The sequence below is a fragment of the Apium graveolens genome, chromosome 10, assembly GCF_009905375.1.
Source record: "Apium graveolens cultivar Ventura chromosome 10, ASM990537v1, whole genome shotgun sequence".
NCBI lineage: Eukaryota > Viridiplantae > Streptophyta > Magnoliopsida > Apiales > Apiaceae > Apium > Apium graveolens.
This window is the reverse complement of record NC_133656.1, coordinates 235,768,215-235,777,447: the sequence shown is the minus strand read 5'-3', so window position 1 is coordinate 235,777,447 and position 9,233 is coordinate 235,768,215. Positions and strand designations below refer to the sequence as shown.

Genomic DNA, 9,233 nt, shown 5'->3' with positions numbered 1-9,233 from the left:
AGTTGCATTTATTTTGAGTTGTGTAGCTATTTTAGATTATATTTCGGGTTACATTTTATGTTACATTTTAGGTTGCAAATTCGGTTGTAATTTTTCAGAACATATTTTCGCATATATTTTTTAACTTTTCAAGTTACGAAACATATTTTTCGCATATATCTTTTAAAATTTAAGTTGCAGATCTGATTGTAAAATGGTTCCAAAATTACAGATTTAATTTTTCAAATATTTTTAAAAAGTGATAATAATAATTTTTGCAAAAAAAAATGTAAAACTTGAATATTTATAAAAAAACACCCTTATTATCTTGAAGTAAAAACAATTTATCTCAAATGATAATTCTTGAAATTTAGTTTGCTTTTAATTTTATCTATTTAATTTTTAATTTACAAATACAAAGTGGGGGTAAAGGGTTGACAAAAACTAGATGTTGAAGAAGAGCTGTCACACGAGCGAGAGTCTTGTTGTTGCAAGTATATATTTCACTTGAAGAACGAGTCTTGTGCGCACTTAAAACTGATGGGTTGTTTTGGGTGCTTTGATGGTGGCAAGAAGCAACAACTGAGAAAAGAAGAGGACCGTTTAGCTTCCCAAGAAGCTCGAGCTAAAGCTGCTGAAGCCGCCCAAAAAAGGCATCTTTTTTTACCCTTTTTTTCTCATTCAATTTGATCATTTTTATGCATTTTTATGATTTCATTTTGTGTTTTTTAGCTTCTTTGTATTGTAAAATTGATGGGTTTTATGTGGGATTTGAGATTGGTGATTAGAATTACTAATTTAGGAAATAGTTTTTGATTTTTGAAGTATGTTTTTTAAATGAATTTGGTTTGAATTATGCAAGAATATTGTAATTTATAGTGATGATTATAAACGATGCATGAATTAGGCAAATGTATTATAAAGTTTCGATCTTTTTGTTTTTGTAATTTGATTATCTATGTGTTGATATGTGTTTTGCACAATGTTATTAAGATAGGTTCATGATCAATTGGTTTTATGAAATTTGTGGCATATGTGGTTTTCATTACCTATATATGTACCAGTTTGATATGTGAAACCTATATATGTAGAGAGAAAGAGGACAGTGATGAGATGCCTTGTTTCGCTTTGATGGAGGCAAGCAGCGGTAGGAAAGTAAGGAATAGTTTTTGATCTCTCTAGAAGCTTGTGCTAATCCCTCCAAAGAAAAACAAGATTCATCATTTATCGACAATTTATAGAATCGGTCAAATATTTTTTGACCTGTATTTCGGTAATTTTTGAAAAATCGAATGATTTATCCGCAATTTATCAAATCGGACAAATATTTTTGACCGATATTTCGGCGAATTTGAAAAATCGGTCGATTTCTATAACCATGCTTTTAACTCTCTACCCTCTTAAGCACAGAACAATTTAGTACAACTGAAGGAGTAAATTCCTATGATACTTTTTGTCGGGATCAGGAAAACACAACCTCAGTTTTGATCGAAAGCATGTAAATCGGATATTTCTGTGTAGATGGATACAAGAATCAAGCAGCCGAGTTCAGAGGTTTAAAATTTTTTAATGCAATTTAATTTTTTGTGTGCGATGATCAATTAGCACAATCAAAAATTAAACACTGTGGGGAATCAAGCATTTTTGGGTTTACCTGCAGGCATGCTGCTAGTAGTATGAAATTTTTGTATCCATTCTCCAATAACTTAGATGTCATAATTCAGGTGTGTTTGACAGTTGAATGTGCTGCTAATGCTATTGCTACCATTTGTACCCTTTATGTGGGACACTTTTTGTTATTTAAGTATGTATCCATTAGTGAACAATTGATATTGGCTTTCTACGGAGCAGTCTAATGAAGTCAATTGTGGAACAATTGCAGGCAAGAGGAATTTGATAAGTCCGCTGCTGGAAGAGCTGCGCGTGCACAACAAGCTGCAATTGCTAAACAATCTGCCAACACTAATAGGGGCGAACCAGTTCTGAAGGTATTATTTTTTAGAGCTAAAATGCTGCATTGTTTTTGTGCATCATAACTTGATCTATATATAAAGTATTTTAACTGGTTAGATACTTCATACTTAGTAGGCTGCTGCTCCACAAATTGAAATGATTTGACAATGAAATATGTTTTTTGTTAATCGGACTTTTTTCGTTCACAGTGGCAAATGGGATGAGGTTGAGCAATTTCAGTTCTTTTTCGACTATTTATCGTAAGTGTGCATTTTTTCATTTTAGTCGCCTTTAATTATGTGGTCATGTTCAGTTTGATTCTCCTTTCGTTTGTATTAGTTTATTAATTCAGAGTTTATTATTATTTTTTTAACCACAGTTGAGAGAAACTGCACATTTACAAGTAAATATAGATAATCATCGGGAATATTAAAATAGATTGAAGAATAATATACTAAAGCAGAATTAACAAGCTTAGAGGATATATACAAGACTGTGGATGGCCTTAATCAAGTACAGGGATAGGGTAGATAGCCTGTGGAATTTCATACAGTTATGTGATGAGACAATACAGTGTATGAAAGACCACCCACTGTGTTGTTTCATTGGTAAAGCAACATGGTTGCTTGGTTTATGACAATCGTGCTTCCTTATATAATTAGATTCTTTAGCATTTTATGTTTCACGCATTAGCTCCTGTTAACCTTGGACCCATCAGTTAAAACACTTTCTTAATAAAGTGCCTCCGGTGGAGCAGGCGAGCTGTAAAACTAAATAGACCAAGGCGTCTAGTGGAGTAGGTATAGTGGAGTAGGTATTGTGCCAATTGTTCTGAACTTCTAATCTGGAATTTGCAAGTTGTCATGGTCATGACTCATGAGTCATGACAGGGATAGTCACTCCTATGACAGGGATTTAAATTGGGGTAGCAGTTGAGTCCAGTGACATGGCTGAAATGGGGTAGAGGTTATGACGGGTAAATATGGTCCTGTGATCCAGTGTCGCACTTCTGACACCATCAAACACAGAGGCGCAAGCTAAAGATAATTATATTGTAAACTTAAGAATGACATGCTAGTACTACAATAGGGCGGTTTTGTAGCAATAAGTTACTGAGCCCCGTAAAATTTGCATTTGTTGGTCAATTTTGATTTTCCAGTTTTTTTATTCTTGACGTGTCCGTAATCTCACTCTGATCATAAAACTGTATCCAGACCCATATCCACTCCACCTAGATTCTTTCAAATTAGTTCAGTTTGAGGTCCTTGTATGATATAACACAATCGAAAAGGGGGCTAGACTTTTTTAGGTAGATGCCTTACCATTTTATTGTCTTTTATGCAGTGTATATTGGAGGAAAAACCATGATGTGCATAGCAACAATCTGTTTAGCAACACATAAAGCTGAAATTTGAGGATAATAATTTAATTTGCTGTGAAGGCTTTTCGAATGTAAAGGAACCGGTAATAAAAGTTGAAAATTGTGAATAGTGTAGGTGCTTAAATTTTATGTTTTATTCTTGGATTATACTTATCCTTTGCATTTGTTGTTATTAATATCCCGTATGTGTACATACTGTAAAGATCTTAATTTATTGATAATCGGTTTCTTCGTTTCTGAGTTTCTTATGTATTATGTCTTTGGATTGTTCGTTGCTGCCTGAGGGATGTACTATGAATACAAATTTCTATGTGATTAATAGATTATTATTCTCTATGGAACATTGGCTTCCTTTAGTGATTTAACTCTCTGGGAGCCCAAGAAAGGAGAGTTAGCTAAGCATCTCGAACAGAGATTTTGGTACTAGAGAAAAGTTTTGCAAAGTGAATAGAGATTTCCGGATACGATACGAATTTTCGGATTCGGATACGAATTTTCGGATTCGGATACGAATCCGGAAAATACTTCCTTAATTTTCGGATACGGATAGTTCGGATACGGATGCTATCCGGATCCGGATCCGATTTTCAATCAGATTTTTTATTTTTATATTAAAAAATCAAAAAAATGAAAAAATACAGTAAAAATTAAATTTTAATTTTTAAAAATTAATTATAAGAGTTAAAGTAATTTAATTCCTATTTTAATTTATTCAAAAATTAATTTTTATTTATCTTTTCAATATATTTATTATCTTTAAATTGTTGAATTCAAATGATTTTTTTATGTCAATACTGTTTTTTATAATTATATAAAATTTGTTTAAATATAAAAAATAAATCTGATTTATCTGTGTGTGCCTGCGTGGGGTATGTATTTATATACACATACACACACTATAAATTGAATATAATAAATTTTAATTTATATAAATATTTAAATATAATATATTTATTCGGATTCAGATATTACTGGATACGAATATGTCTGTATCTGTATCCTCAATCGTCGGATTCGAATACAGATAATATCCGCTTTGTTTCAGATACGAATACGAATTTTTCGGACGAATGTCGGATTTTTCGAATTTTTTTGACAGCCCTAAAAATCAACTATATTTTAAATTTTAAAAAGATGATGTTGGACATATAACTTAAAATTAGATTAATTTTATTTCATTTTCCATCATGTTTAATTAGTTTGCTGGGTAAGATCATTCTTTCTGTATATATTAGATCAATCCTCTTTCTTTTATAACAAGTTGTACACAACATTTTGATACTGAGATAATTTTACCCCCTCTCTTTCTCTCTCTCTCTGGTGTTTGTTTCCGTACAGTTGGTAATCTCCATTGTTAATCACTGCAAAGCTTAACTAACACATTCACAATTCATTTATTCAAGTTCGATAATTTTCTCGAATCCAAAAAGGAAACTTTTGTTTGCCACAACTTTGTTGAGTTTCTTTCAACACATTTGGTGGGATTGTGAACAATTATCAGTTTACGCGATAAGCCAATTACAGTCATATCATTTTTTAATAAGAAACTAGCCGAACATCTCACCAAAGTATATCATAAAATATACGCATTTTTCCAGGAAAAAGAAAAGGATAAGTCAATTCCGATCATATCATCAATGCAGCAAGGGTACTAGTACAGTCCTACTTCATAAATCGACTCGATAATGATTTACAATTCTACGATTATGAACATGATACGCAAGGCTTTAGATACTTCGCGTCCTAAAATCCACAAAAATTTACTGCACAATCAAAAAATAATAAATTAGACACGTTCTAAGTTCAGCTAGTGCCTATGTTCCAGATATACGTGGAAACTGCTGCTCACACGAAGCTTTGAACAGGCGCGGACAGCTTCAGCTCATGGGCAGCCTGAAAACAGTCTGCTGCCTGCTGCAGTGAGCCTTCCTTCTTACAAAGCAACCCCAGGTGATGCCATGCCTCATCGTTAGTAGGTTCTAGTCTTAACGCATTCATTAGAAGGCTTCTTGCAATAGGAAGTGTTTGACTACCCAGTCTCATCATCACTTGTGCTGTTGAAACTATACTCGGGACATAATCTGGTGCTATGGACAGTGAAATTGAAAAGGAAACAAGTGCTTCCTTGTATAGTGATCGAGCTTCAAATAAGGCACCTGAATGGATCGAAAGCAATTTAGAAGATTGATTGAATATTTTGAAAACAGGATAAGTATGGTTGCTGCTTCGTACCTGTTGTATGCCAACACCTCGGGAAGTAAAAATCAACCGACTTGGCTTTGCCTATACAAATTTCAGCATCGCGCCATGAATCAAGATCCGAATAAATTTTTGCTAGATCTAGCCAAGCTTCAGTTTCTAACCTTGTTTCAGGTGAAACCTGAAAACACATAAAAAAAACGTTATAGGACAAAATTATTGGTTCACAACTCTAATATTAGAACACATAACCCGTAAAAGCATATCTGATGTCAAAAATTGTGACCAAAGTAATAAATGAAATACATATGTAGAAGCAGTTGTGCAATATATAGACCTGAGAATGCCTGTCCTTCTGGTGCTCTCCTTGTGTTCGAATCAGGGATAGCAAAATTCTATAGGTCTCAATAGCTTGCTTGGGCTGCTCTTGAGTGATTTGAAGTATAGCTTTCAATCTAAGAAGTTCCAACTGGTCAATTCTTTCTGTCTCATCAAAAGCAAGGTCAGCAATGGTCTCAGCCTCACTGAATCTTTGTTCCGCAGATACTACTAGAGCTAAAAGTTTCCAACCTTTCCCTGAGCTTCCAGCAACCATATTAGAATATGTCATAGCATTATCGAAAGCTGCAGTAATGTTTCTTTGCATTGCATTTTCCAAGCCAAGAGTAAACATCACGTCTGCATCTTCACAATGAGAAGCAGCAGCAAGATTCAGAGAGCTTATGGATTCTCCATGATAAAAAAATCTCTCAGAATCTGAAACTGAAGTTCTTGCAGCATTTCCATAGCAAAAACCAAGAAATTTATATGCTAGATATTTAAAGTGCTCATTCTCATGATTGGCCAATTGGATCACTCTACGGACCAATTCAATCCCTTCAAGAGCATGTTCTGGATTTTGAGAGCACAACTTAGCTCCAAACAGAAGTGAAGGAACATGAGTTTTGTGTTTTGACTCGGAACACCCTGCGATCTTCTTGGAAAGATTAATAGCAGCTTCATCCTGACCTGCAGCGCTGTAACAAAGAGCAAGAAAAAACCACCTCTCAGCTCGGGTAAAGGTCCCAGGGAGGACCTGTTCAAAGTGTCCAGCCAGCGATTCGAACTGTCCACACATTGACAATGCAAAACACAAATGATCAATAATTTCTGGATCCCACTTGATTTCACAATACATCAACTTCTTCATAAGTATATACAACAAAAGTATTGCTTCTTCCGTGTTATTCGAAGGGGTGGTGGGATTCCATATCTTTAACTGAGGAGGAAGGCTTGCTTCAACGCCTCCATAGAGTAGCATGGCAGCTAAGTTCTTCTGTACATTTGCCAACTTATGTCGGTCTAAGTTCCAGGGTTTAACTAGAGTTCGTCTGTATGCTATAATAGCTTCATCTAAAGAGCCTGCATCTATCCAGAGCTTCGGAAGCAACTCAAGTGCTTTGTGAAGCATTTCCTGCAACTTACAATCTTCATTGAAGCCTTCAGGCATTCCACTAGGAAGGGCTGAATCTACTATATCCAGGATTATTTTGCACTCTCTAGCAGCCTCTGGTAAATTTTTATAAATACTTTTAGAAAATAATTCAACATCTAACAATGTTGTAATAAATAATCAAGAATACCTTAAATTCATCAAATCCTCAAAACTAAGCTACAGGTATTTTTCTCTAATCAACCTAAATTAGATATAAGTAAATTAGAAACCATACAAGCGAAATATTGGCTTACCTTTAACTTTCCCAACTTCATTTAATGAATTTGCCTTCAGTAAAATTGCTTCAAGAAGTAAACTGACTGAATGTAGCGACATTACACTTGGCTGTACACTATCACTTTTAGACCGTGACCTCGGCTGTCGCCTCGTTCTCTCAGCAATCACCTTGGTCATACTCGGGGACAAAGCCTTAATATCAATTCCATTGAACACTTGAAGTGCAGCATCAAAGTTGCCTCTCTGGAATTCAAGTCTCCCCAACAAAGCTCTGGCTTCCTGCAAATGACCAACACAACTATTCATATTTACCATCATCAAACTAACAATGACCATTCACTCGCCTACATTCATGTAATTCACACCTAATCATCACAAACTAAATCAACCATTATCTTAATTAATCAATATCTTTAACTAACCTCGTAATTTAAAGAGAGGGCCTCTTTTAATGTAGACTCCGCTTCATCCACTTGAGCATCCTCCAATTTAGACAATTCCCAATCGACAGTCCCAGTCCTCGACGAAAGACCACTAGCCGAGAAATCCCTCGTTGCCAACGACTCGGGCGACTGTGGAACTGCTTCTTCAAACTTAAATTGCTCCCCTGAGCAAGCACACAACATCTTCCCAAAACCCTCCTATGATCTTTCAACAGCTAATTCAAGTCCTATCTCTAATATTATACACACCCCTAACAATGTATGTAAGAGAAAGTCTTAATTAGAACCAAACTCAACCCTAAGACTCAAAATTCGATAAATAAATATTAAAATATAATATGGGCACATTTAAATGTTACCTAATTTAAAGAACAACCCATGTTAGCAGAACGTGTTAAAAATTGATAAACTAAAAATGTAAATAAAGTAAGGCAACTATAGATACAGCTACACATATATACATTAATGAAGATCTAAAAACTGCAGTGCATAAATAATATATATATAAACAAAATTCAAGCTTAGCAACTTAAATTTATAGTTACATTAGAGAGAGAGAGGGAGAGAGAGGGAGGGGGAGAGAGAGAGAGAGAGAGAGAGAGAGAGAGAGATTACCCCGAAGATGATAGTGTAAAATTTGATCAAGAATGTGGGGAGAGTAGAAATGGCAATGGGGTTATGAAATTAGGAGTGATGATTAAAATGTGAGATGGAGGGAGATGAGATTTGATTTTGAATGATGAGGGTTTAGAGATCTGAGCTTAGTGAGCTATATATATATGTAATATGATTGTCATTATGATTACTGTTTTTACACTTTTATGGTGGAAGAAGAAGAAGATGGGGGATAGTGAAAGTAGAAAGAGCTTTTGTACATTGTTGGGATAGGAGGCAAGCAAAGGTGGTTGTACCGGGCTACCTACTGTTCATTTCACGTGCTTCTATCCGCGGTTTTGGATTCGGTTTTGATTTCGCTTCACTTGTAAATTATCGATATGATATATTTTTATTATATTTTATTATTTATGATTTATGACAAATGATAACTTAAAATTTGAGAGTATGACAAATGATAAGTTAAAATTCGAGAGTACTTAATTTTCAATCTAGCGATATTGCCTATTTTATTCCAAATTTGACTTGATACTTTTTTAAAAATATAGTATTAGTTCGAGTTAACTAATTTCGATTATCAGGCCATTTGTAAAAATTAGTACATCGTGTCACAAGTTATACAGATGGTCCATGATTTATAATCTCAGATGAATATCTGTTCTTAAAAATTTTCAGGGTGAAGGAGGATCGAATACAGAACGTGGGACGAGAAAATATAATACTACAATTAAGAAGGTAGGGATATTTTATGATGTGATCAAAAACTATAGAGTGAGAGAAGGCGTGGACCAACCAATTGCGAGAGAGGAGAATATATGAACAGGATATATAAAATATACATGTATATAAAAGTGAGGGAGTGACAGATGCAGATGATGCAGGAACAACTTTTGGATTGTAGCAGGGGGAGCCAGGGACAGTGAGTAGTCTTTTTAGTTTTACACAACTCTCC

At 34.6% G+C, this 9,233-nt stretch overlaps 2 protein-coding genes across 4 annotated transcripts; one reads left to right on the top strand and one right to left on the bottom strand.

Moving 5' to 3' along the window:
* The first annotated feature begins 406 nt into the window (after window positions 1-406).
* Window positions 407-3,556, top strand: LOC141688876 (uncharacterized). Of its 3 annotated transcripts, none has more exons than XR_012562179.1 (6): window positions 407-632; window positions 1,071-1,126; window positions 1,446-1,533; window positions 1,640-1,703; window positions 1,862-1,967; window positions 2,142-2,160. XR_012562179.1 is itself a non-coding variant. In XM_074493001.1 (6 exons), the coding sequence occupies exons 1-5, from the start codon at window positions 520-522 to the stop codon at window positions 2,154-2,156; spliced, it is 378 nt and encodes a 125-aa protein (XP_074349102.1). In that variant the 5' UTR covers window positions 407-519; the 3' UTR covers window positions 2,157-2,192; window positions 3,277-3,556. The 3 variants fall into 3 exon arrangements, 2 of the variants coding, with proteins under 2 accessions (XP_074349102.1, XP_074349103.1); XM_074493001.1 differs by lacking the exon at window positions 1,640-1,703 and adding an exon at window positions 3,277-3,556 and having other exon boundaries at window positions 2,142-2,192; XM_074493002.1 differs by lacking the exons at window positions 1,071-1,126; window positions 1,446-1,533; window positions 1,640-1,703 and adding an exon at window positions 3,277-3,556 and having other exon boundaries at window positions 412-632; window positions 2,142-2,192.
* Window positions 3,557-4,883: 1,327 nt separating this feature from the next.
* Window positions 4,884-8,605, bottom strand: LOC141693644 (protein NPGR1). The gene is made up of 6 exons (XM_074498799.1): window positions 8,282-8,605; window positions 7,646-7,917; window positions 7,241-7,502; window positions 5,850-7,060; window positions 5,546-5,693; window positions 4,884-5,469 (listed from the first exon to the last, which is right to left on the bottom strand). Exons 2-6 carry the CDS (start codon window positions 7,847-7,849, stop codon window positions 5,159-5,161), a joined length of 2,136 nt encoding a protein of 711 aa, XP_074354900.1. The 5' UTR covers window positions 7,850-7,917; window positions 8,282-8,605; the 3' UTR covers window positions 4,884-5,158.
* Window positions 8,606-9,233: the final 628 nt, after the last annotated feature.

Excerpts from the sequence above, each read along its gene's own strand:
- LOC141688876 (XM_074493001.1), top strand. The coding sequence starts at position 520 with ATGGGTTGTTTTGGGTGCTTTGATGGTGGCAAGAAGCAACAACTGAGA. Across the intron at positions 1,127-1,445 it reads TTTGATGGAGGCAAGCAGCG|GAAAACACAACCTCAGTTTT; the intron begins GTAGGAAAGTAA and ends TGTCGGGATCAG. Across the intron at positions 1,534-1,861 it reads TCAAGCAGCCGAGTTCAGAG|GCAAGAGGAATTTGATAAGT; the intron begins GTTTAAAATTTT and ends GAACAATTGCAG.
- LOC141693644 (XM_074498799.1), bottom strand. The coding sequence starts at position 7,849 with ATGTTGTGTGCTTGCTCAGGGGAGCAATTTAAGTTTGAAGAAGCAGTT. Across the intron at positions 7,503-7,645 it reads CCCTCTCTTTAAATTACGAG|GAAGCCAGAGCTTTGTTGGG; the intron begins GTTAGTTAAAGA and ends GGTCATTTGCAG. Across the intron at positions 5,694-5,849 it reads AGAAGGACAGGCATTCTCAG|GTTTCACCTGAAACAAGGTT; the intron begins GTCTATATATTG and ends ATGTGTTTTCAG.